The sequence below is a fragment of the Myotis lucifugus genome, unplaced genomic scaffold (genome assembly GCF_000147115.1).
Source record: "Myotis lucifugus unplaced genomic scaffold, Myoluc2.0 scaffold_77, whole genome shotgun sequence".
NCBI classification, from domain to species: domain Eukaryota; kingdom Metazoa; phylum Chordata; class Mammalia; order Chiroptera; family Vespertilionidae; genus Myotis; species Myotis lucifugus.
The window spans coordinates 1,058,320-1,086,012 of record NW_005871125.1 but is presented as its reverse complement, the minus strand read 5'-3'; the positions used below and the strand labels follow the sequence as shown (position 1 = coordinate 1,086,012).

Sequence of the window (27,693 nt, the reverse complement as noted above, 5' to 3'; positions counted from 1 at the left end):
AGATAGAGTTGGGATTTGAATCTCAGCCACCTAATTCTGAAGTCAAATTTTAAAATTACACTGTAGTTCTTCTTTCCCTTTTCTCTCAACAGAGGGAACAGAGCCATTAATCAGAAACTATAGGGAACATCGGCTATTTTAAATTGATCAATTGTTTCATTTATTTGACATACTTTATTGAGCACATTTTATATGTCAAACACTCTTCTTGGGCCCAGGAATATGGCAGCAAAAGCACCTTTTGTGGCACTTACGTTTGAGTGGGGGAAGCAGCAAGGAAGTAAATAAATATCTTCAAAGGAGGGAAATCAAATATTGAAAGGAGTTATGAGAAAATCAAAATAGGGAGCTGGTCATTGCTTGTTTACCTGTATTGACACTGAGCTACACAGCTTATGTGCTAAACAGTATAGTGGAGACAACAAGGGCAACAGCATTTCAGAAAAAGAGGAATTATTGTGGATCAACTCCTCAAAAAATGCTACCTGCTGTTTGGAAAGATTTGTCAGAGTGAAGAGGGAGAAATGACGCTCAAGTAAAGGGATATATCCTAAGTGAAGGCAGAGATGTTGACGTGACAATGATCTTATCGATGAAGAATTGGCAGACTGCCTGGACTAGGAAGGAGGACTTGAGTTGGAGGCAATTAAAAAAGTAAACTGAAAAAATCTGATTTTTCCAGTGATATTTGGAGTGGCCTAATAATCATGTTTGTTTGTAAAAAGTGCCAGTGACTTAGACTTGTGTGGAAGCATTGGGAATGGGGAGGAAAGGATCTGCTCACGGTGTGTGTAGGTAAAGTATATACAGCCTTATGATGAATTGGTTATGGCGGAGGAAGCAGGTGCTATTGCCTGGCTTCTAACAAAAATATGGTTTGTGATAAACTAAGGAGTGCATGTTGTGGGGGATTAGAAACATAAAGCACAGGGTTTCCCCCCAAATGCTGGGGATTCTCAAACACATTATTCCAGTGAGTGAAATAAATGAAAACACATCATTCTTACATTTTCTCAGGAGTAACTAGGGGCCTGGGAAGCTTTTAAAGCAGAGATGGAGAGGCTAATGGGCAACGATTTTAGATGATAAAAATAATAACACTGAATTATGGAAAGCTCTTGTATGTACATTATTATTTGAGTTTAGAAATAACCATGTGTACTGAATCCTGCTTCTTTCTCAAGAAGATTGATAATTTCCTTAATGTCACGTAGCTGGCAAGTGGAAGACTAGGTATCAGTCCTTTGGAAAGCTCTCACTTATTTTAATTTTCAATTTAGAAATAAAAATAAATTTGTAGACAACTAGGACTTAAAAAAATGAAGCTATTTTTTCCTCATCCCTTGACCATAACATATTTAGAATAATTGGCTATCTTTCTCACTAGATAGAGAAACCAGATTTGCAAGAAAATATTTCAAGGTTCTTTTCTATTTGAACAAAGTTTAGATACCTAAAATAATAGCCTTAATAGGGCATATAAGGTTAGCTCTATTTGCATATCAAATGCATGTCAATGGAAACAATAGCATTGGTGAATATATGTGTTTAATTTCCACATACTTACTTTTATAGTATTATTAGCAACATTTTTTTCTTCTAGAGGAAGGCTCCAAACACTTTCTTCCTGTAAAATAAAATGTATCCATAGAAACTGAAATCTCAAAGAGGCTACCTTGCCTTTATTTTGACTCTAAAAGATTTAGATTATAAAAATAGAAAGCAGTTGGTTTCTGTAGTTTCTGTAGCCAGGCTGTTGCCGTCAAAATAGATTTCCTGGCCAGTTGTACAGGCCATTGATGCTTTTTGGCCCAGGTGTAAGAGAAGTTCACACCTTACTGGAGACCTGGATGAGTCCTCCACAGGCAGGTAATCTCTGGAAGATGTGTAGTGAACTAGGGGTAAGAATGGGCACCAATTGGAGGAACATTTCTCACCCTAAATTGTCCTAGGAATCCTTTTTAATTCTAGATTTATTCTTCTGTTTTACAATACTTTCATAATTGAGCTTATTTTGGGTATTGGTCATACTTCCTTCATATACATATTTCACGAGCTTTCAAGAGATAGTTCCTATTTACACAAAAGTATAACAGGTGGGAATCAGGCACTCAGACTAGTGTGTACAAAGAGTGAGTAGATGGTGTCTGAGAGGAACTGAGTGAAGACTAGACGGAGCACAGGGAGGAAGGGGAAGAGAGCTTGAGATAAATAAGCTGGGTGCAATTAGACTTTGGGCAGCTGTAGAGTATGGCAAGAATTAGATGGATGTGATTGCAAGGTTTTCAGCACTGGAGTGGCTATCCTTGGAAGGCATGTCATTCCTTTGAGTGGTGCTTTATTCTCAATGGCACTAAAGCAGAGTGCACACCAGTCCTCAGGCTGATCCTGACCCAAGTACTCAGCAGTGATTAACAGAAGGCATGGGAAATACAATCGGTCCTGTCTGTCATCCTGCCATTTTGGGTCAACAGCACCACGCCTTGCTGTCTAACCTGCTCACAGGTTTGGATTGACTTTCTGACAGTGTTTGAAATAATCCCATCTTCCACCCTTGACCTGCCAGCTACCCTATTCTGTCACCTTGTCTCACTTTAAAGATGAAGACCCTATATTGATGTCATAGGACACTTATTTCTCTATCAGACTCTCATTTGTTAAAAGTCTTTTTTTCCCCCCCTAAATATATTTTATTGATTTTTTTATAGGGAGGAAAGGGGAGGGATAGAGAGTTAGAAACATCAATGAGAGAGAAACATCAATCAGCTGCCTCCTGCACACCCCCTACTGGGTATGTGCCCGCAACCAAGGTACATGCCCTTGACCAGAATCGAACCCGGGACCCTTCAGTCCGCAGGCCGACGCTCTATCCACTGAGCCAAACCGGTCAGGGCAAGAGTCTTTGACTTTGAAACCTAGGAAGTGGTATTGGTCCCTTAAATTAATTTCTTTTAGCACCTACCTTGTGAACAGAGTTCCAAAGGAATTACATGCATCTGCTGCCTACATTGCTTTGCTTTATTAAAAATGTGTGGATTTTAAAATAACAATTTAAACTCTAGCAGCTTATAATTTATTTCGCTTGTTCCGGTTGACATTTAATTTTATTTTGATTTTGCTGTGGATGATGGAAGTGAAATGTTTGAGTTACCACTGTGTGTTCCACTGCTGTTTATTTCTTTAATTTATAGTTTTCTCGTGTACTAAAGAATAGAGCCTGGCCCACCTTTAAACAAGCCAAATCTAAAATATCCCCACTGCACAGCAGTGATTTCTGCCCGACCAACTGCCATGTCAACGTGATGGAAGTTTCTTATCCCAAAACATCGACCTCCCTGGGGAGCGCATTTGGTGTTCAGTTGGATAGCAGGAAGCATAATGCTCAGGATAAAGAAAACAAATCGGAACAAGGTATGTTAGCTTCTGAAACGTGGTCAAATCATATAAAAGTAATTGAGGCCGTCATAATTGGCCCCACATCCCTGGCCTTGGACAGACTCCCGGTGTGTAAGCAAGTCTGAACTTTTGTAAAGAAAGACTCCTCACTATAATCACTTGGATAATCTATATATATAAAAGCCTAAGTGACCGACTGACCAGTCAACTGATTGCTATGATGCAAACTGAGCACCAGGGGGCAGACAGAGACTGAACAGCAGTAGGAGCATCAGGAAGCGTTGGACTGCTGGTTTTGGCCCAATCCCCGGAGGCCACACCAAGGGACCCCACCAGTGCACGAATTGTGCACTGGGCCTCTAGTTATGTATAAGCATTTATAGAATGAACATGAAGTATATAGTTTTATTATTTTATTGTTTTTCCTTTAAGAAGAATGGGGGTTCTTGCCTTTCTTACACATGATAGGTACAACTCAGCTTGCTGTGAAAACAATCTGAAATGCCCTATAACTGAGAAAAATAAGAGAAGCATAGTGTAATTCCCACCATCAACCCAGGATGCGGGATCAAACTGTATTCCTCCCCTTTCATAGCAATTCCCCATAAGCTTTAATTCCTGAATTAAATTCAGCATTGGGCTTGCATTTTATTTTATGTAAGCTTGGGCCTCTAAGGTGAATTGCCCTGGATTGTTTCTGTAAGTTAAAGGTAGTAACTATTATGATTGAATGATTTTGCCTCCCCAGGGAAACTGAGCCCCATGGTGTACATTCAGCACACAATCACAACCATGGCGGCCCCTTCGGGCTTGTCTCTGGCACAGCAGGACGGGCACGGGCTCCGGTATTTGTTAAAAGAAGAAGACTTGGAAACCCAAGACATCTATGTGAAACTGCTGGGCAAACTTCAGGCTGCCCTGAAAGAGGTGGAGATGTGTGTCTGTCAAATAGACGAGTAAGTATTTTATTTACTGTATTTTCAAATGTGCCCACTAAAATAGCCGTACAAAATAAGATTTTTGAACATCCATCATTCTCTCTTTAGTTTTTGGAAATGTAGGAGATTTTTGCTGACCACATAGACCCTCTTCTTCTAACAACTTAGAAATGATAAAACATGCCATATATCTATAGATACATATTTTAAGGAAGCTTTAATATCGGGAAGAGAGTGACAAAACTTGATTGTATGGAAAACACTAAGTTTCAGTGTGAAAATATTAAATTGACAAATATGATTGAAAGAGGGATGTCACTGTAGAGCAGAGTACAATATTTGGTATATATGCATGCAGTAGATGTTTAGGAAAAATGTTAAATATAACAAATTCTTAACATACTTCTTAAATGAGTAAATTCAAACCTATATATTCCTTGGACTAATGACCAAATTAATGGTTTAGTAAGCAATAGCCCAAATACCTGTGCCAGTAATTTGAAAGATTTTTATCAAGCAAGGCAGAGGAAGTTAATTATAATTTTTCCAAAGCGAGTCTGATTGAGGAGGTTGACATTTGGAGAATTGCCTGAGCTCTGCAGGATGATTTGCTCCATCATGGTATCTGATTAAGTATCACATATAGTCAAGACAGTTCTGTGTGTACAAAACAACACGGCATTCAGTGTAGCACAGTGTCTCCAACAGGGTGAATAATAACACATTGCAAGTGTGTGGTGACAGTTATACAACTTAATACGACAAGCAGTCAGCAATCATGCTTGCTTATCATTCAAGGAGTTGAAATTGTTAAACATAGCCAAAGTTGGTAGAATCTGAAAATGGCATAAACATTGTTAATCCTCTTTTTTTATTGTACCTCCTTTTGAAGTTATACATTTAGATGGCTATTGGGTGTGTGTTGTGTAGTACACACACACAGACTTCTTCCCATTCCTTCATGGATAAATCAGTTGTGACAAAATATTTAAAGCTTACTTTAAGCCTTTGTTGCAATGAGACATTATACTAATGAAGTCTTTACAGACATCATCTCTGATTTTACACATCTTAGAAATTTAGTCTGTATCATTTCTATAAGATTATTTTTAAATATTTACTATTTACTATGCTATTTTTCCAGATGTTTTAATGAGTTAATTTAGAATTACAATTCTGTTTTCCTATATCTAATACGCTAGTTTTTTTAAATGACTTATTTTGCTTGGGAGTCAGCTCTATTGTGTGTTGGGGGGGCAGTGATGGAGGGGGTGGAGGGATTGAGCAAAAAAGAAAACAGAACTCATGGACATGGACAAGTGTGGTGATTGCAGGGGGAGAGGGGTGGGTGGAGGTGGAAGAGGGCATAGGGGGGCTAAATAGTGATAGAAAAAGTAAATAAAATACAATTTGAAAATAAATTTTAAAAAACGACATATTTGCATATCATATTGTGACTGCCCCATTTACAGATGAATTCAACAGTTTGAAGTTTCTGAGAACAGGAAGCTAGTTTCAAACAACTGTATGATACTTTTGAATTGTCTTAGAATGGATATGTGACCTTGTGACAGAGAAGTTTATATTTTAGGGCATTATATTTATTTAATAAATCTGATTTTATTATATGATATATTCTATATAAGAAATCAGTTTTTCCCTCCGAAATATTTAGGAAATGCATTCAGGAAGATATAGCCAATAAAGCCATAAATAAAAGCATTGAGTCATGTATCTTAGATCTCAAAGGTTTTAGGAGAACATCTGGGCCAATCCCATGTTCCAATCAGGCGAAGAGTAATTGTTCCTACTTTTCAGATGAGTCCTTTGTCAATGGCAGGATAAGTGATTGCCCGAGTGCACACGGCCTCGGAGACAAAGCCTTGGATGCATGGACTACCTGGCACTGCCTGGCACTTGTCCAGGCTTCATCTGTCTGTGTTAAATTTTTGACCTTTTTATTTTTAAGTTCTAATGTAGATATATTTTTTTCCCCAAGAAAATGGTTAGAGCTAAGGGGCTCCGTTTCCTTGGTTTAAAATGCTTTACATTTAAAGCACTAGTTGCAGAAAGGAGTTATTTTTCTTATCCAAAACTACTTAAAATGATTACCTATTTTTACTTAAGATTTCCCCACTCTATTCTTCTAAAAGCCATTACCCAACTGTGCAGGTTTATTAGGAAAGTGACGTGAAATGAGCAAATGATTTGAGGAACTTCCTCGCTCTTCTCTGTGTGCACCATATAATTCAATTCTAAATATAAATGTGTTCTATATAATTCAATGTGTGATATAATAACTTTAAGACAGTACAGTTGTCCAGGAGCTCGGATTCCTTGTTGCCCTTAGAATTCAGAGATGCTGCAGTGCAGTCGAACTTGCCAAATTATTTGAAAAGCTACTTACCAAACAATTTTCTCACCATGTAGTAATTATTCTTGGTCACGCATAGAGGTGTCTGCAGAATGGAGAAGCAGATCTCAGGTGTTTTGCCACATTTTAAGGGAAATGGCCTCAGAACACCCCATGGCTAGCCTTTCTAGAAGTCATTCATTCCTGTGACAGGGCCTGGTGTTGAGTTTGTCTTCCCCTGAAGTCTGGTTACCCTGTCACTTGGGAACACTTCCAGAAATAACATTTTACTTAACATGTAGACATTCCACTAAATCCTCCTATTTCATTCAGGTCCACAGATGGAGCTAGAGATGAATTTACTGTTTAGCACCATGAAATAAGGCAGTGTTATGGGTTTCATCAAGGCTTTGTGATTCCTGTTTCATTGTGGAACACTAAATACTTTTGCCTTCTAATGAGGTATTTTCTGATTGACACTTAGGTACTAGACATAAGTAAACAGTAAAATAATTTGTGGATAGTCTAGGATAGTCTAAAACCTTTCATGGGATTTCAGAAAACAGGGAAGAAGTAAATAAAGAGCCTTGGGGGTTATTGAAGATAGGACATTTGAAAACAGACTTCATTTTGCAGGTACCAGATGCCCCAGGATTGAGCTATGAACACTGTAGAACATTCAGCAAGCTGGGGGTTACAGATAGAAGTGGTAGGGCTGGCGGTGGAATTATCTTTGAGGTTTCCCAAGCATTTTTCTGGTAAATGTATAAAAGAGGGCACAGCTTCATGAAAGTTAGCTTGTGCACCAGCCACACTATGTCACTTTATGCACTGGCTTATTCATCGTCACAGTCCCTCTGTCATGTGGCTTATGAACCACTGGGATGTATCACAGATACATCAAACTTACATTTGTTTCCAAAACTGAATTCTAGATTTTCTCTTAATCTATTTCAACCCCTCCACCAAGGGCTTCCCTTTGTGAGTAAAGTATTTCCCAACTCTAGTTATGAAGTCAAAATTTGGGCCTCACCATTGATTCTTCCCATTTCTTCCTATTCACCTCAGTACTTCATTAAGTTCTGTCAATTGTACTTCAGAAGGTATCCACCCCATCACCTTAGACTCAGTCACCATCGTCCCCCCACGTGTGCCCACTGTGGGAGTTTCCAGCTGTGCCTCTCTCTGATAGATTCTACATTCACCTGTGCCAGAGGGGTCTGAAAGGTAAAGCATGCTAGCTTCTTGCTTAAAACCATTTGATGGCATTGCAATGCATTTAAGATAGCATCGAATGGATCATTGTGGCCTGCACGGCCCTACATGATCTGCTCCTGTCCCCTCTCTGAGGAAACTCGTCCCCCTAAGCTCCAGGACACCAGCCTCTTTCTGTTCCTGGAACTTGACAAACGGCCCAGATAGCCCTGCTCCTGAGGTTTATCTGGCTGGCCTTCCAGGCACTTAAATGTCAGACTAATGGCTGCTCTGTAGAGAGGCTCTGCCTCAGTCCCCCTAGAGCAGTGGTTCTCAACCTTCTGGCCCTTTAAATACAGTTCCTCATGTTGTGACCCAACCATAAAATTATTTTCGTTGCTACTTCATAACTGTAATGTTGCTACTGTTATGATCGTAATGTAAATATCTGATGTGCAGGATGGTCTTAGGTGACCCCTGTGAAAGGGTTGTTCGACCGCCAAAGGGGTCGCGACCCACAGGTTGAGAACCACTGCCCTAGAGAGTAGATACTCCTGTGTCCCAGTCGCTCACATCATATCTTCTTAAACATCTACTTTTATACAAGTCTTTTTACCCCCTTCACTGTTATGTTAACTGTAAGCCTCACAACAAGGTGTCTTTCTTACTCACTCTCCATGCCCATCTGAGTCACAGGGTCTCTGCTGTACACTGACTTCCTTCAGAGTCTAGGCTATAGCCCTTGTCAGTTGGGGTGTCTGATTGTCCCAGCAGGGGGAGAGAATGAGGCCAATCCCACTGGCATAAAGGCTTCTACCTGGAAGGGGCCCATGTCACCTCCACTCACATCAAAAGCAAGTCACCTGGTCATTCCCACCCTCACAGGGGTAGAGGAGGCCACCAGTCATGTACCCAGGAGAGCTGGGATGCGGTGGACAGCTCTGATGACCACCTTCCTCCCTTCAGTGTGTGTCACTGATATGCAGGGGAGCAGGCGTTCTGCTGAATTTGAAAGTATATGTATACAACAGTGTGTCTCACCCCATCTCTAAAATGAGGATATAATAATGATACCAACTTCATAAGGTGGTTTTAGGGCTTGAATGAATTAATATCTGTTAAGTACTTAACATAACGACTTCAGTAAGAGCTCACTAAATGTTATCTATGATGAAGATGATGGTGATGATGATATTGAAACGTCAGTGTTATAGAAAAAAACACAGGTCAATGCACATCCAACATACAAAACTCTATTAATCAAGGGCATCAGGAAAAGATTGACCTGGAATGGCAGGCTGCTCAGAATTTTCATTCAGAATGAATGAACTTACCGTAGGTAGCTTCTTCATATTACACATGAGCAACAGTACAGGGCAATGTGTTTTTATGCACATGTTAAGTTTTATGCCTTATTATTGCTGTTAGGAATCTAGACATTTTATGCAAAATCATGGTGTTACAAACGGTTTTTCTCACATTTGTTAGCATAACACTTGTTCCTGCAGGGTCACTGTGAGCATAATTGCAGCTGATTCTGATGAAAAGAAAATATGTGAATACAGTGCCTGTAAGTTGGAAAGAAATGTTTATGCTTAGCCCTATGGCTTCTAATTTAAAAACACATAGAGCACAGAGGACGCCTTGCAGAATGAGAACTCCTGCAAACTCTTTGGTATTCAGAGCTCATCTGTCTGTGCCGTGTGGCGCTTGTGTCGCATAATGTTTTAGTCTTGGGTGGAGGGAGTGAATACATATCCAATCTGTCTTACAAGACATAAAAGTATCCTTCCAAATAGGAGGACTTTTTAAAAGAGAATTTGAAGCCTCACAAGGTCTTGAGCAATGTACCTCAGCTTCCTGATCGTCACTGGTGTCTAAAAACCATGAACTGCCAAATGTTGTTCCAGTGTCACCTCCCAGTGAGACCTTCCCTGATACATGGTTTGAAGTTGCAGCTCTGGCTTCCTTGCCGTCTTCATTTTTCTCCCTAACGTCTGTCACCATCTGAGTACTAGACAGTTTACTGTTTATTGTTTTGTTTCCTCCCCGGAGATTGTGAGCTCCAAGAGGGCAGGAGATCTTGTTTGTTTTGTTAACTGTGATACGCACAGCCTGAGAACAATGCATAATATAATAAATGTTCTAATTAATTAGTAAAAATCACTGAAATCTTTACTCAGTGCACATTGGGTTTGACATTATGGGATGTACATATAAGAGGTATGAGACATTCTCATGGTCTTGAAATAAAGCAAATATGACATTGCTGTGAAAGAAGAGTGTCAGTAAATGTGCATGTTGCCCTCACTGGGTTGCTCAGGTGGTTGTAGTGTCGTCCCATACACCAAAAAGGTTGCAGGTTCAATTCTCAGTCAGGGCACATACCTAGGTTGTGGGTTCGGTCCCAGTTCAGGGCAACCAGTTGATGTTTCTCTCTTACCAGGATGCTTCTCTGTCTCTCTCTCTCTCTCTGTCTCTCTCTCTCTCTCTCTCTCTCTCTCTCTCTCCTATCTCTATCTCTATCTCTATCTCTATCTCTATCTCTATCTCTACTCTATCTCTATCTCTTTCTCTCCTTTTCTCCCTCTCTTTCTAAAATCAATAAACGTATCCTTAGGTGAGGATTGAAAACAAAGATATGTACACTTGCTATTGATAGAACAGAGTGTCATTGCTATTTGATAAATGAGAAGATAATGGTTGGCTGGAGAAGCCAAACATGGGTCCCTTTATTCAGATGTGACTTAATTCAAGTTTATAGCATGTTGTTTGATAGTAAAGACCGATTCCATTTTCGCATATTTTTGAGTTAGTTTTAACGGAAACGTTTTACATTCAAGGCTAAGGTGGTGGAGTCAGTGCTTGTCAAAGTCCAAGATCCATTTTCACACCAGTTCAGCATCTGAGGTGGCAGGTGGCATTTAAGCCTTGAGCCAGTTTGAAAGATTTGTGACATTTCATCCTGACGGATTGTGGGAGTAGCAACTGCTGGCTTCCTATTCTCCCCTGGTGTGTGACTCTGTTTAGCATCTTATGATCTCAGGGCCCAGGAACTTCCTGTGAGTCTGAGTAGTAAGAAAGGATTGACCAGTGGAGAAAGCCTGGGAGGTAACTAAGACAGACCAGGTGGGTAGGTGGCTTTTTAATAGCTGAGGGTAAGCCAGTGAGGATATCTAAGCACCTTTTGTGTTTGTTTTAATATCTGGGTAACCCTTTAAAGTTTCCCACGTATTTTCATATGGCGGTGCTAGTGGCTAATGTCCAGGAGAGAGGTGGTGCCCAGGATGCACCAGGAATGTGTCGTTCTCTTTTCATTCTCACAGCGATCCTGTGGGTTAGTCATTCGTATTATTCCCATCTCATGGATGTCAAAGAGACTGTCGTCATTTTGCTCTGATAACAAAGCTCATAAGTTGGAGAACCAGGATTTGAACACAGCTTTCTAGTCTAAATTGTGTTCCTATTATTTACTCTGAGAGGAAAAGGTAAACTTCGTACGACAGGGTTTTGATGCGGTAGGATATTTACTTCCTGCGAAACACAGATGCACTCTGGACATATTTTGAAAGCCCATCGTATCAACCAGTAAGCAGCCAGTTTGAAAGCGTGCACTTATTCTTTTTTTATATCACAATACAGCCTTCTGTCTTCGATAACATCTTCTCCTAAGTTAGAACGGAAGACATCCGAATGCCTAGTGCCAACAGACAGTGACAATGAGAAGGGGGAAAGAAACAGCAAACGAGTCTGTTTTAATGTGGCCGGAGATGAGCAGGAAGATTCAGGTCATGACACCATCAGCAACAGAGACTCTTACAGGTAATCCGTTAATTCCTCCAACTCATTTCATCAACAAGGTCAAATGTGATTCGGTTATTTTCCACAAAGGTCTTGTAAAAAATAATTATTATTATAATAATTATTTTTTGGTCAAAGTTACTCCCATCAGAGATGTTTAGTACATACTAATAGTTATTAAAAACATGTTTTACCGACACATGGAGGAACAGGATGCTCTCACATAATTCCCACCTATGTGACTGGTTCTGAGATGAGCTCCATTTTACAGATAAGGAAGCTGATGGCCACAGAACTTACCTAATTTACCTATGAGACCAGGTGGTCTGGCCCTGAGTTTCTCTCTTAGCCACTCTACTACCCCAATTTCTATGTGAAAGGGATTTTAACCAATACATAAGAATTAATTATTCCTAGAGATTTAATAATATATCATGCAGATGGACCACTTTTACCATTTCTTTTACTTTTAGCTTCTAAGGATACCAATATGCTCTTTAAAAGGAATCTGTAATTTCCTCTCCAATGGGAAATTGTCTAAAAATACTTTCCTGCCTGAAATTCTAGTTATCAATTAATTAAAATTACCCTCAGTCTCCCACTAGGCGAAAATAGAAATTAATGTAAATTTAAAGTTAAATAACTCATTTTTATTTATTGTGAGAGGGAAAAAATATTTAATCTCCTGCACTATTTCAGATATGTGTAGTATATCCATATTCATTCACAATTATTTTAAACTTTCTTTCCTTCAATGTTCACCATTATTGAACATTTTCAAGGTACATGCCTTGTGCTGAGCTCTGAGGTGGGGAGAAGGTACTGACCTCCCTACCCCCTAGGGAAGCTCAGAGTGCCATTGACAAGTTATAATTTAAGCTACCAGTAAGGGTTGAAAGTCAGAGATCTGAAACAGAACTTTGTCTCTATTAACAAATTAACTACAGGCATATACCATCAAAAAGATTATGAAGAATTTTAAGTTTGGTTTGAATCCTTGGTTTATATATTCATTTTAAAAAATTTTATAACTTGCATTTAAAATTTATTTAGGATTATGTTATATAACAAGAAAACTTGAAATGTGATTGAACTTAAAATACATTTTTTTGAAAAAAGGTAGATAAACTGTGATAGAGAAGTTTATCTTTCGCATCATTTTCTATAAAACATATTAATAAATGTAACTGTGGCATAGTACGTTTCTCTCATAAGAAATCACAGGGCAAGAGTGGTGAATGCAATCTTAAAGTCACTGTGACTCCTTTTCAGCGACTGCAATAGCAACAGGAACTCCGTCGCCTCCTTCACGAGCATTTGCAGCAGCCAGTGCAGCTCATATTTCCATAGTGATGAAATGGACTCAGGTGCGTGTGCTGAAGGCATGGGTGCTCTTGGATGCCAGTACCATTGGAATTGACCTGTCTGATCCTTATGCATTTTTACCGTTTGTCAGTCATCCTTGGTAACTGCACATACTGCATTCCAGTGTGTGTGCTTGATAAAGTCCGTTTCTCAATCCTGATATAAGTAGTGAATTAAAAAGAGATGAAGTAAACAAACTAAATTTCTTAAATTACCTTAGTATATGTTTTATGATCCTTCTATGGTACTATGAAAAATGATAGGTATACAGGAAGCAAGTTTAACGAAAACATTACGCATTGTTGATTGGGTATGGAGGTGGGAAGGGCTCTTAAACCAAGGACTTTAGGACAGTAGATGTACCTGAAATGGCCTTAATGTAGGTGATGGGAGTAATAAATAAATACCTGATATAAATACCTCATAAGTTTCTTGTTATGTGTGTGTTACAAACAAGATTTTGCAGCCAATTAGGATAAATCTTAATTTTAAAATCTGAAGTTTATTTCAACTACTTAATCATTAGAAAAGTGTACCATTTGAAAGAATTAACGTAGTGCAGTGTTCTTTCTGTGTGGCCACTTTCACTCCACTTTGCTAGGATCAATAATCTGACACCTCCATAGCTATTAAATCTGTTGGAATTCATTTTCTGATCATGAAAACTAATGTCTTGAATAAGAGCTTGTGTTTCAATATTTTTATTTTATTTATATTAAAAAACTTTGGAATGTTAAACAGAGGATTAATTATTATTTTTTATATCTAGGTGATGAACTTCCACTAAGTGTTCGAATATCTCATGAAAAACAGGATAAGATACATAGTTGTCTGGAGCATCTTTTCAGCCAGGTATGACTGGGACACCTGTGGGTATTTTTTTCTGTAGACTAAACTAGCGGGAATCTCTTTTTCAGATGTCCTGAAAAGAGCTTGGAATTAGAATAGAAAGACCTCAATCTGTCCCTCCACCCCACTTTAACTCAATTCCCACAATTTGAAAATGGGAATAAATATTTATTTCTTCAGCCAACTAACACAAAGGATTATTGTAATGTCAAGTATTTTACAGTCCTGAGGAAATCATAAAGAGCTATACACACAGGAGTTATTCTTTTATTGTTTATTTTTTATGGGTTTTCAGAATCCTTTATGACATTTCTTATTTAATTTTATTCTTAATTTCAAAAAGCACAAAGATTGTCACAGGGCTCATATTGGTGTTGTATAGTCTTTAAAAACTTATATCCATAACTACAATTTATAGTGTAGAAGCTTTTATTACTTTGAAAAGGATTTTGATAACTTTTAGTTTTCTTTAATAACTTTAGGACCTATACTTCTTTTGTGAAGTGAATTTATATTTTGTATTAATATATGGTAGGATAGTAAGAAATGTTATTACAAATGTTCTCAGGTGAGTTTATGCCAATATTTTATTTAAAGGTAGATTTCATAGGAATCATGGGATTTCAAGCAGTAATTATTGCTTTAAAAATATGTTGCAAGATTTACTCTTGGAAATATATGTGATGTGTTATGAGATTATGTAACTCTAAGAATCTCTACTATTGTCATAGGTGGATTCAATTACCAATCTCCTAAAAGGGCAAGCTGTGGTCAGAGCCTTTGAGCAAACCAAGTACCTAACACCAGGTCGAGGATTGCAGGGTAAGGTTTATGAAATAACTGTTAGAAGCAATTGGGAGACAAAGTGGGAGGCAGTATAGTTATAAAGCAAAAGCATCTACATATATAAAAGCCTAAGAAACCATGTGATCATTGGACCGTTCGACCAGTAGCTATGACATGCACTGACCACTGGGGGGCAGATGCTCAATGCACAGGCATGGAAACATGGAACAGACTGATAAATCTCAGAGGGAATGGGGGAGAAGGGAGGGTGGGAAGAGCTTAACCAAAGATCTTATATGCATACTCAAGGCCCGATGCATGGATTCGTGCACCAGTGGAGTCCCTTGGCCTGGCCTGCGGGGACCGGGTGGGGACCAGGCCAAAACCAGCAGTCCGATGTCCCCCGAGGGGTCCCAGATTGCTAGAGGGCACAGGCCAGGATGAGGGATCCCACCAGTGCATGAATCCATGCACCGGGCCTCTAGTAGTACTATAAGAAAAGTTCCGTTGGCTCATGCTTCATAATTCATTTACTATTGCTTCTGTTTTGATAATTTTTGAATCTAAGTAAAAAATCAGTATAGGATCTTTTAGATTTCTTTGAAAGTTAAAATGTTTAATGCCTATGGGGGCCAGACTGAATATATATGAGTTAATTGAAGCAATATAGGTGTTGAGTTGCTTTGGCCTGAACCAAGCATAATGGCTACTTGTTCATATCCCAGTGGTGGGGGAGGAGGGTTGAGAATGTGGGTGGGCAAACAGAATAGGCTAACAGAAGAAGATCTAGAGCTTCCACTTTCCGACATCTAGTTTAAGATGTTTAAAGTATAGTTTTTCATCTAAATTTGCTCCTTTGTTTAAACATTTGTAAGAAAATAATATTAAGGTTTGACATTCTGGATTTGACACATTTTCTCCTGTGATATGGCTAAAGAAATTACCAACATGATAATAATTTAGGACAACGGCAAGGAAAACAAGAAGATTCTGAACCTGATAGTGTGGTTAACTGTTTGGTAAATGGTTGAGAGAGTTTTTTTGTGTTTATTTAGAATTTCAGCAGGAAATGGAACCAAAGCTGAGTTGTCCAAAACGGTTAAGGCTTCACATCAAGCAAGATCCTTGGAATCTTCCCAGCAGCGTCCGGAGTCTTGCTCAGAACATCAGAAAATTTGTTGAAGGTCAGTTTGAAAAACAAAGGATATCTCATTATATTAGTAGTAATCATTTAAAAACCCATTAAACCCAAAAGTTCAGTAATAGTCTGATCACTTTTTCAGTCTTTCCTGTTAAGAGTGAAATAAAAGGACTGTAAAGTATGATGGAGGAAGAGAGAAAGGAGGAAAAAGATTGCAGAACCTTATGTTCCAAGGATCTAAAGGATCTACAAGATGGAGAATATTTTCAGTGAATAAAATAAGAGCTTATATTTATGAAGACAAATGGAACATGGAGCTTCATATTTTATGAGACAACAGAAAATTTTTTTAAAGAATTCACAAAAGACATGAAGCTAAATGTTATGGAGAGTCTAAAAAATCAATTGGGCAACTGTGTGAGAATCAAGATAATGACATAGGTTGCATCATTCATTTTAAGTTTCTTTTTCAGAATTGTTTGCCTGAGTTGATGGTGTTATTATCTACCATGACATTGTTTCCTCAACACCGTATAATTGGTACAACCTGTAATTGGAGATAGAACTTCAAGACAACTCCAAAATCTGATTGCATGTTTAGATTCAGAGTTATTCAGTAGAAAATTCTGAGAGTTTCCAACATGGTTATGGTGAAAATGTTGAAAAGGGAAATTTGTTTAATTTTTTTAAATATCTAATTCATGATTTTATTTCCAATATTCAGCCAGTGGTTGGCAGTATCTGGAGACACACTTTGGTTGTCCCAACTGTGGGTATACCATTGGCATCTAGTGGGTGGAGCCCAGGGATTCTACTAACAGTTTACAATGTTCAGGACAGTCCCTTACAACAAAAAAATGGTTTGGCCCAAGATGTTAATAGTGCTAAGACCAGAGAACTTGTACAATGAATAAGTATTATGCCTGGGTTTAAATTTTTATTCCACAATGATTTGAATGTCAGTTCGATATTGGTAAATAGTATTCAGCAAAATCACAGCATTACCCCCGTCATTACCATTATTTCAGGGTGAATTAGAGAAGTTATTTAATTGATTTCAGAGAAGGGAGAGGGAGAGAGAGATAGAAACATCAATGATGAGAGAGAATCATTGTTCAGTTGCCTCCTGCACACCACACACTGGGGATCGAGCCCACAACCTGGGCATGTGCCCTGCCCAGGAATCGAACTATGAACTGTTTTATAGGTGAACGCTCAACCACTGAGCCACATCAGTTGGGCTGGATTTTTTTTATGCTATTAAAAAACAAAATTCAACTGAGTAAATTTGAAGATCTAATTGCCTTTATTAAGTGATTTCCGAATCAGACAGCATCCCATCTAGTAACTGCAAGGGTGCTCCAAGGGGATGTACAAGATGGAAGGTTTTTATAGGAAGATGGGTGGGGCAAGGCAGCTATTAACAAAAGAAGATAAAGGATTATATTTACACCAGGACATCTTCTTAAGGGAACTGCAAGGGTTTTTATCTTGCCGGTTGCCTCTTCTTTTTATGGGGGATGGAAAGGGCCCACTCAACAAATTACCTTAGTGGTGCTTGATCAGAAAATTCCAGACTGTTGATTAAGGTTATATTTCCAAGAAGGTTGAAACAGCAATTAAGTCAGGCATCAAATATAGGTTTGGTATCATGGGTTTTAGCATAAGTGATGCCATTTGGGGTCTCGTTTTCTCTTTTACAATGCTTTCCTGATAAATGATAGCTCCTAAACTCAACAGAATCCAAGCCGTCACTTAACCCCTTTGGGGGCTCAGTTTCATCATTTTGGGGGCCTCTTTTATTCATAAATGACAGAGATGGTTTAATGTTCTGTGATTACTAAGTCTGCCTAGAAATAAACGCAATATAACAGCTTAGATATTATTTAGAGACCAGTAGAGGAGTTTGTACAGATATGAAAAACTCCAAATGAATCACAGCAATTCTGTTGTGTGATGAAATATGTTGTTCTTGACAACTAGATTTCTTGGCTACATTTTTATTTTATAGATAAATATATATATTGGCTACTTGGTACACATTATAACACTCCCCCAAAATAATGATTAGCAAGAGGGTGATATTTTTAAAAGGTGTTAGGCTTAAGGAATCTAAGCATATACTTTACTAAGTAAAAGGTGTATTTTTACTCAATAGATGCCAGTATCATAACACTCCTAAAAGTTATGTCATGAATCTAAATGCAGTTGTTCTCATCATCCTTGAGTTTTTTAAACCTTATATTGCTTTTAGAGTAAATGAAATATTGATATGGACAGAGAAATCCTTTTTTTACTGTTTGCTTTTTGAAGAGCTTTATCTTTAAAATATAAACCTCTTCTACAGAATAAAATGCTTACTTTTTTAAAAGGTCTTCATTTGAAGAATGGTACATTTTCATCTTAAGTCCTGCTTTTATATCTTTAGTGCCTCATATCACAATAAATAGGAGTAGGAATGGCAGCTATCTACACTGATTGATTGACCTGTTGATTGATTGATTGATAGATATTGAATATGTGCCACTGTTGGTCATAGGAGCCTAGAAGCTGGTTGAACGTGGCTGGATGTACAGTCAATGGTGTGGGGAGGGCTCTTTCCAGAATTTCAGTTGCATCCCTTGTTGCAAGTTTCAATGAGATGCACTTACTTTGCATAAGGACTATGATTGTCACCATATTAAGTGAGACTTTGAAAAACTATTAATCGCTAGTTCAGCTCAATGGACTATTCAAAGGAGAAGTCGAGTTGCCATTTCCTGTAATGTGTGTGGTGTCTAATCCTGTTATATGGATAGAAGTGTAGCCCTGGGATCCTTATAATCATCTGCTTGTTCTATGGAGGTACTCTGATGTAACATCACCAGTTTAGCATGAATTTATCTCATGCAACCAGAAGTAATTTTCATTTTCTTTCTTAAACTGTCTTTACATAGGGGAAGTTAGGTCTTACCTGCAAGTTAACATAAGGCCAACTTGCCAGAATTTCATTGTTTATATACATAGCTGGGATTGACCCCATTCTGATATTCCTGTAGGGGAGGAAATAAATATCTTTTGTCTTCTATCCTCCTGTGAATTATACTGACAAAAGGCAAATTAATAAGAGGAAAGCATATAAATCTATTTAATATGAATTTTACATGAGACAAGAGCCTTCATAAGGAATGAGGACCCAAAGAAATAGTTAAAACTAAGAGTTTTTATGCTAGGTTTGATGAAGAGTGGAAAGTTATGGGAAAATGTGATTTAAAAAAGGCTATATGCTAAGGACAGTAATCTGGGAGAAACTTAGCAGGGTCTGTTCCTCTTAGCATCTTTGGACATAGGATGCTTTGTTCCTCCAGGTATAGGGAGGAGAATTTTCATATGAGGGTCTTATGACCTGTGTTAGGGGAAAAGAGGGGAGTCAGAGAGTCCTTCCTGCACCTGCTGTTTCTCAAATTCATTCAGCTTAAAATATTTAATATGCCAAAGTGCCATATGTTGGGGCAGCATGTTCTGAACCATTCTTCCTTATCTGCTGGGAGAGTGGCCTATTCAGACAGCATGGAAGCTCCATGCCTTTCTCCCATACCTTCCCCTTGCCTCTCTTCCATCTGCTGTTCCTGAGTTATATCCTTTTGTAATAAACTGAGCAAGTTGAGACTCAAAGTATTTTAGCAATTTTTTAAAGACCACACAGCTAGTATATGACACAGGGGTCTTCTGTTTTTGCAGTCTCACTTGTAAAATTTAATGCCATCTTAAGTATCTCCTGCATTTCTTGTAGATTAATTTTGTTGCTCTCACTATTGTGAACCTATCTAGAATAGGATGCAATCTAACCTTTGTCATTTCCCATAATCTTGGGGAAAAAACTGTAGGTTTTTATGGCAAATAAACTATTTGCCAATTGGAAATAAGTGGACACATAACTCATTGGACACAGAGCAATGAGAATGAAGTTCATACACATTATTTATGAAATACTTGTGATTGACCCTGTTCGGAGTGTTCGGAGATGGGGTATTTTTCTGTCCTTTAGGGCAGTATCTTGAATTATAGACGGGAAAGGAAGACTATATATATTCTATAGGGAAAGGAAGACTATATATATTCTATAGGATCTATAAATATAATCTATGTAATTATATATAAACTATAATTATAATATATAATGCATAATATAATATACTAGAGGCCCGGTGCATGAAATTCTGCACTCGGGGGTGTCCCTCAGTCCGAGCTCTCAGGGGATGTCCAACTGACAGCTTAGGCCCATGGGGAGCAGGCCTAAGCCATCAGTCGGACATCCTTAGCAATGCCACAGAGGCAGGAGAGGCTCCTGACACTAATGCTGCACTCGCCAGCCGTGAGCCGGCTTCTGGCTGAGCAGTACTCCCCCTGTGTGAGCGCACTGACCACCAGGGGGCATCTCCTGCATTGAGCGTCTGCCCCCTGGTGGTCAGTGCTCATCATAGTGACTGGTCGTTCTGCCATTCAGTTGACTTGATTATTAGCCTTTTATTATATAGGATAATTGTATATATTATATATGATTTTTAAAAGTTTAAATAACTAAGAAAAATACCATTTGATAGTTTATTGATCAAGACTATGACAACTATAGGAGTTTAGAGAATACCATGTAAGCTATAGCAACAAAGGAGGACCTACATAGGTAGCAGGATTTGAATGCTGTTTCATCGACTCACATAATTCAGATCTAGGAGGCATTTTAGGGTCTTGAGCAATGGATAGAATTTATATAAACAGGTAGGAATGAATAGCATTTCAAGTGATTTTTATTATCTGATGTAATGAGATTTTGCTAATTTTTATTATGGTATAGTTAAAATGTGGCAGAAAAAAATTGAACAATTAACTGATATGTTGTGTTTTTCCTCTGCAGAAGTCAAGTGTAGAATACTTCTGGCACTTCTTGAGTATTCAGGTAATATTTTTCATTATTTTTACTTTTTAAAATCATGCCCTTAGAAGTGTCATGATATCAAATCAATGCCTTCAGCAAAATAGATGGAAATATGATCCCTACCTTCTCTAAAGTCTTGCAAAGATAAAAAAACATAACTTAGTTTTAAGAAAAACACAAAAATGTATATTCATCTTCAATTACAAATAGAAACATGCGACCACATATAAACATTTATATGAATGTAATTTAGGTTCCTGGCAGGGCAGCTCAGTTGGTTAGAGCATCATCCTCATATGCCAAGGTTGTGGGTTCCATCTCCGGTCAGGGCACATACAATAAGCAACCAATGAATGCATAAATAAGTGGAACAAATCAATGTTTCTCTCCACCCCCCCTCTCACCTGAAAAGGGGTAGACTGTGTCTGCTAAATATTCTTAACTCACTTTTATTCCTGTCTCTCTCTCTGACCTTTTCTTTTTGTTTCCTTATTTATTTTGCTTTATCTCTCTAAAATCAATTAAAAATAATATAATTAAAAAGAGAAAGGAAGCAGGTTTGGTAAAGTTAATTGTGCAAATTAGATATATTGAGAAACTGTGTCTAACTTCTGTATCTGAGCAGGGATATAGGTGGGCTCAAATTCACAGGGTCGGGAAATGGACTGTGCTTTTGATGGAGAGTCTCAATCTCAAAATCATATTGCAAAGGCATGGTACAGACAGGGGAGGAATTCGTGACCACTTATACAAATCTGCCACAGTTAGAAAATTTAAAGTATAAATAAATGAATGGAGGAGCCAAGTTAACCAAGAGGGATTTTTTGTTTGTTGGTTGTTTAAACAAGTTTTGCTTTGCTTTTTGACTGAATAATAATATAATATATTTCTTACATTTTTTAAGCTTTACTAATAACCACACAGTTGATGGACCTCATTTTTATGTATTTCATTAGGTCCTCACAACCACTCTGTGAGAATATACTAGTAATTATTTTTCCAAGTTTTAAAAGTGAAGAAATTAATAATCAGGCAGATTAAAAATAATTAAAATTAAGAATCAGTAAGGTTAATAATAATTTGTAAATGATGCTCATTCAACACATATTTTTGAGCAACTAGAATATGTTTCATTGAGTACATGAATTAATAAATAGGAAGTGGCAGATTTGAAATTCAAACTTATGCTAATTTCAGAAGTGATCCTGGAATGTATTACTTTATTCATTAATATTCCAATGGCTGTTCTTGTAGATTCTTATTTTGATTTCATTTTTTTTTTATTCTTGTCATAATTCTACCTTTTCCTACTTTATTCACTCACTCTTTGTTCCCTCATATATAAATAGCCTGGCACCAAAACAGTAACCAAATTACACCATATGGTTGGCTGTGAAATTACACTCTTCACTTGAAAAGGGTAGACTGTGTCTGCTAAATATTCTTAGCTCACTTTTATTCCTGTCTCTCTCTGATCTCTTCTTTTTGTTTCCCTGTTTATTTTGCTTTCTTTCCCTACCATCTCAGAAAAATCGCTGGGATTGCTTCTGTGTCTAGAAACCATCTCATTCTTTTTAGACCAGCTAGCTAACTGTGGAACTTGACCTTTTAAAACAGTGAGATAAATGAAGTGTTAATATTGTAAAGCATGTTTGTAAAAATGAGTTGAAGTAGGTGCTTAAAAACGGAAATGAAACAGAAGCATTTGATAAGTTTCAAAAAATCCATTTTTTAGTCCATTTCTACTACAAGAGAATACTTACTCTGCAAAAGCAATAAACAAGCTGTCACCAAAAAAACACAGCACTCTGCTTTTCTTTGTTTGCTGGAAGCTGGAAGCAGCAATTGTGATTCTTGCTGTAATTCTTATTGATAAAAATGAGGAATGAGAATAGCTTTAGAAAGGATAGACACTGTGAATTTTAAACAGCTGTATAATTACTAAAAAACAAACAAACAAACCCAAAACCTATGTGTTTTTGCTTGGAGTTAGCTTCTTTTGTTTTCTTTATCATGTTGTCCTCTCTCCAGCAATAAAACGGGGCTCCCACTCAGTGCCAGGACCCTGCTAGATGCTAGAGAAAGGAATCACTGTAATAATACTGTCCAGTTTCACTTTACTAAATGCTCTAAATTTTTTTAAATATGTTTTTATTTATTTCAGAGAGGAAGGGAGAAGGAGAGATAGAAACATTGATGATGAGAAAGAATTATCAATTGGCTGCCTCCTGCACACCGCCCCCTGCCCCCCCTCCCAGCTCCCCTCTTCCCCACTAGGGATCAAGCCCGCAATCTGGGCATGTGCCCTGACCAGGAATTGAACTGTGACCTCCTGGTTCATGGGTTGACGCTCAACCACTGAGCCACACCGGCTGACAATGCTCTAAATGTTTTTATCTCATTTATCTTTACGGTGATCTAAGAAATAGATATACCCCATTTTACACATTGGAATCTAATACTTAGGATTATATGGTTTAAAATTGGTAGAATGGGTAGATAAAAGCCAATCATATGCTCTAAAGTCCGAGAGCATAATTCACACATTATATGTTATATACCACTTCCCATGGGCTGTGCTGAGGGTCCCTGAGGTTCACAAACAAGTAAGCAGACTCACAACCAGAGGTCATTAGCCATGTAGTACAGGGATGCTCTAGGCCTGGTGGCAGGTAGAAGTGCACAATACTTCCTGAAGGAGAAGGGGAATGTCACCAGGGCAGATAATACTTTGATAGTTCAGAGTTTCAGTAGTTCAATGAATTGACTCTTAACTGATGATTGAAAGTTTGCTGGTGGAGGGGAGGGAAGGGCCTGCAGCCAGCGAGTCGGTGGACAAAGGTGTGGCTATAGGGGCCTTTCATGTTTGAGGAATGCTCAGCAGTACTGTGTGGCTCGGAGAGGTTTGTACAGCCCTATTCTGGTTGCTTTCAGATACATTGTTTTAGTATATTTTCACAACAATTGTGTGGAGATTGTTGCTTGTTGTCTGGGATGGATGGAGGGAGGTGATGTGTGGAGAAGCTATAAACGTAAGTTGGGTCTAGATAGACTCTTCTATTCAGTTTTCTACTTTCGTTACTCCTATCAAAATCACTTGAAAAGCTTTTAATATATGATGTGCATTGTGAAGTCTAGGCAAACTAGTCACTTACTCTCTGTTGAAAAAAGGAAGGGGGCAATTGAAAACCACCTTATGAAGTAATAAGCATTTATTAACACTCCGGTGTGGGGTGAATTTCCCGCCAAAATATAAGATGGCTCTGTCTTTTGGTTTTGTTCCATCCACCAAAAGGGTGGATTACAAACAAATATTTGGTAATACGCAGTTACAATCGGCCCGAGTTTACACGTTTCCCGCACTCCACCGCAAATCTATATGAACCGAGTTAAAGACGGCTCCCGCGGAGTACGCGCAATTCACACCAGCCGACTTAACTCGTTTCCCCCACTCCAAGTGTTAAGTGTTTTTCACTTGAAAATCTATTGGTTTAAGGTTTCAGTGGCGGTGTGGTCCAAAGGCATCTTGCTTATCTATGCTCCAGGGAGCATAGCCATGGCCAAGGCCTCGACTTGGGCTTCTTTACACCCCCAGAAATTGGTGCAAAAATGTTTACTTCTTGTGGGGCATTCAGTTAAAGCTTGAATTAATGAAGAATTCAGCTTTCGTGTGGTTAGTTCTGATTTGATAATGAAGCTGAATGAAAAATTTAATTTGGCTTAAAATGCATACAGAATTTAGCAAAGAGTAGAACAAACATCTAAGTATCTGTTTTAGGATAAAAGAAGAAGAAATTTGAGAATTTCTTCTCAAAAGCAATATGTAGGTCATTATTTCTGCTCACAGTGGAGCCAGATCCTTCTTTCTACAGACCTTAGCCCTCTGCTCTTGATATAAACAATTTCTTTCCACTTAGATTTTTATTAAGAAATTATTCTCAGATTATGGGTGGGAGTATTCCTGCCAAAGCTACTGGAGTATATTTTAAAATTGCCCAGATTTTCTGACAAAGGAAAAACAAAGCAACAGCGTATAAGGAAGGTTTAGGGCAATTTTTGCTTATTTAGTCTCAGTCTTGAACGTCAATCTTCTAGCCGCACTTCTGAGCTAAAAGCTTTCTGAAGTCCCCTTTTAAGTAAAACTAAATCCAGAGATTTCAAGAAGCCAGGCAATGAGCGCAGACATTTTCATTTCACTGAATTCATTTGTCTCTTAGTTGCTCCACTGGTTTATTATATTCATTCATTAATTCAGTAAACATTTACTGAATGTCTGCATTGTGTGAAAAATTATACATAACAGCAAAATAAGTAGTTTTGCTTTTTTTTTTTTAAATTGAGATTTGAACAGAGTTTTTCTTCAGTTTAGCCCTTTTATAGCTACTTATATAAAATGCTCTTTTCCATCTATTAGAACGGGGCATATGGTATAGAACTACATAAGGAAAATGTCTAACACATGTTGTTGGTTAAATTAGTAAGTCAGACCATATGGAATTGCCATAGTCAACTATTTTGACCTGCTGAAATAGCAAGTTCTTATAGTTTAACCTAATAAATGAATATTTTGTTATAAAATTAAATATTTTAAATATTTAATTATTTTCTAATAAAATTTCCAAGAGTAGCTTTTACTAACAGTGAGACTGAACAACGCAGCAATTATATTATGTGTACACATGCCTTTCATGGTTATTAAAAACAGGTGTTTTGTATTCTTGGTAAACATCTTAAAAATTATGCTTTTTTATGAATAAAGCTAGAACTCAACACTGAATAAAGGCAGCATTTATACTACATTATACACTAATATTGACAATACTTCTTCATTTCAGAAGATTCTGAGTCCTCAAAATATTCAATAGATTTTTGGAAATATGACTATTTTTACCTTTGTTATTCTTCTAGTGCAAGTGATTTTTCAATGTACATAATATATGGCTTGGTGTTTATAGTAATTATGTAATTTGTATATATCCAACAACCCCAGGAAGTGAACCCTCTGTGATCGGGCACTCAGGCACAGCTTCTTTCCATTGGCAGTTCACATGGCAAATATACCTTCACAGTGGTTCAGTGAAAATGCCAGTCAACTGCAGAATAAGAATCCTAGTAAACATCAATTTGTGCTAAAACTGTAAATACATTACTTATTTCAAAGAAATATGGGAGTTTATGAACTGGACTTATTGATAACTTATGAAGTTGAATAGTAAATTCAGGACATACAGATTTGCTTATTGTTACAAACAATTGGACATCGATACTTTGTTTCCCATGTGCATTTCACATAAATATTTCAATAGGTTTAGTAGACAATTTTTAAAATTTAGTATTAATGATATTGTATTTTTTTTAAATATATTTTTTACTAGAGGCCTAGTGCATGAAATTCATGCACTGGTAGATTCCCCAGCCTGCTACTCCCTCCCTTCCCCCGGCTGGCCCTGCCCCCGGTCAAACTCCCTGACAACCTCCTGGTGGAGGGGACAATTTGCATACTATGCTTTTATTATATAGGATTGATTTCAGAGAGGAAGGGAGAGAGAGAGAGAGGTAGAAAGATCAATGATGAAAGAGAATCACTGATTGGCTGCCTCCTACATGCCCCCCACTGGGGTTGAGCCTTCAACCTGGACATGTGCCCTGACCGAGAATTGAACCGTGATCTCCTGGTTCAACTACTGAGCCATGCCGGCCAGGCATGATATTGTGTTTTGTTTGCCAGCACAAACTGAAAAAATGGACTCTGAGTTTCCTTTAGGGACATTCCACGTAACAAACACACAAATTGTGGACCATCAGAAAAAATAAAAAAGTAAATAAATAAAGACGTAGTTTTTTTTCTTTCTTAGGTTTTATAAAGCAATTTAAGGATTATCAAATAAAGTCAATGTCATACAAGAAAAATTATTTTAATGTTTCTAACACTTTTTGGTGTTTTCTAAAAAACAAATTTTCTAAAATATCTGTGCTCATTAAGAGAGCTCAAATTTGCATTCTCACATCGTGTGAATTTAGTGAGAGGTCGAAATAACAGCGAATGTAAAAGCTTACTGGACTGGTTTGATTGATGACATTTCTCAAAACTCCCTCTGTTCTCCTGGATCGCAGACAGTGAGCCACAGCTCCGAAGAGACATGGTTTTCTGCCAAAGTCTCGTAGCCACAGTCTGTGCCTTCTCCGAGCAGCTCATGGCAGCCTTAAACCAGATGTTTGACAACAGCAAGGAAAACGAGATGGAAACGTGGGAAGCCAGCAGAAGGTGGCTGGACCAGATCGCCAATGCCGGCGTTCTTTTTCACTTCCAGTCCCTTCTGTCACCAAACTTGGTAAGGAATCACAGGACACACCGCTGTCTGTGTCTGTTGTAATATATTCGTTGTAACATGTCCCCAAATAGCAAGTGGTTATTCGTTATTGTATCAGCAGTCATTCAGTCATTCAGCTCCTTCAATAGAATATATATTTTTCATGGGCAAATGTAGTTTTTTTTTAATATGTTTTATTGATTTTTTTACAGAGAGGAAGGGAGAAGGATAGAGAGTTAGAAACATCTATGAGAGAGAAACACCAATCAGCTGCCTCCTGCACACCCCCTACTGGGGATGTGCCTGCAACCAAGGTACATGCCCTTGACCGGAATCAAACCTGGGACCCTTCAGTCCGCAGGCCGACACTCTATCCCCTGAGCCAAACCGGTCAGGGCAAATGTAGTTTTAATAGGCATGTAGAAGGAGTCCTTTCTTTCCTGATTTTGACCTGTTCTCAGTGGTTGCTAAAAGCTGAGAAAGCCTTGATCTGTTATTAACACCTGCATCCCTAAGCACTGGCTGAAAAGGGTCTTCAGAGGAACCAGGGTTTCTCTGCTATGGTTCCTTATTTCCAGTGCAGGAAAGGGGTCCTGCCATGCATGGAACCCAACCTCCCACTGAGCTGATATTCTGGAGCATTC

At 38.1% G+C, this 27,693-nt stretch overlaps 1 protein-coding gene across 1 annotated transcript in view; it reads left to right on the top strand.

Moving 5' to 3' along the window:
* PREX2 (phosphatidylinositol-3,4,5-trisphosphate dependent Rac exchange factor 2) overlaps window positions 1-27,693 on the top strand; it is a 212,994-nt gene that overhangs the window by 121,389 nt on the left and 63,912 nt on the right. The window contains exons 24-32 of the mRNA XM_006090598.3: window positions 3,192-3,411; window positions 4,145-4,352; window positions 11,524-11,703; window positions 12,955-13,049; window positions 13,817-13,899; window positions 14,628-14,718; window positions 15,738-15,866; window positions 20,718-20,759; window positions 26,853-27,070. Of these exons, the coding sequence (XP_006090660.1) occupies window positions 3,192-3,411; window positions 4,145-4,352; window positions 11,524-11,703; window positions 12,955-13,049; window positions 13,817-13,899; window positions 14,628-14,718; window positions 15,738-15,866; window positions 20,718-20,759; window positions 26,853-27,070 (1,266 nt within the window). The remainder of the gene's footprint in view (window positions 1-3,191; window positions 3,412-4,144; window positions 4,353-11,523; window positions 11,704-12,954; window positions 13,050-13,816; window positions 13,900-14,627; window positions 14,719-15,737; window positions 15,867-20,717; window positions 20,760-26,852; window positions 27,071-27,693) is intronic.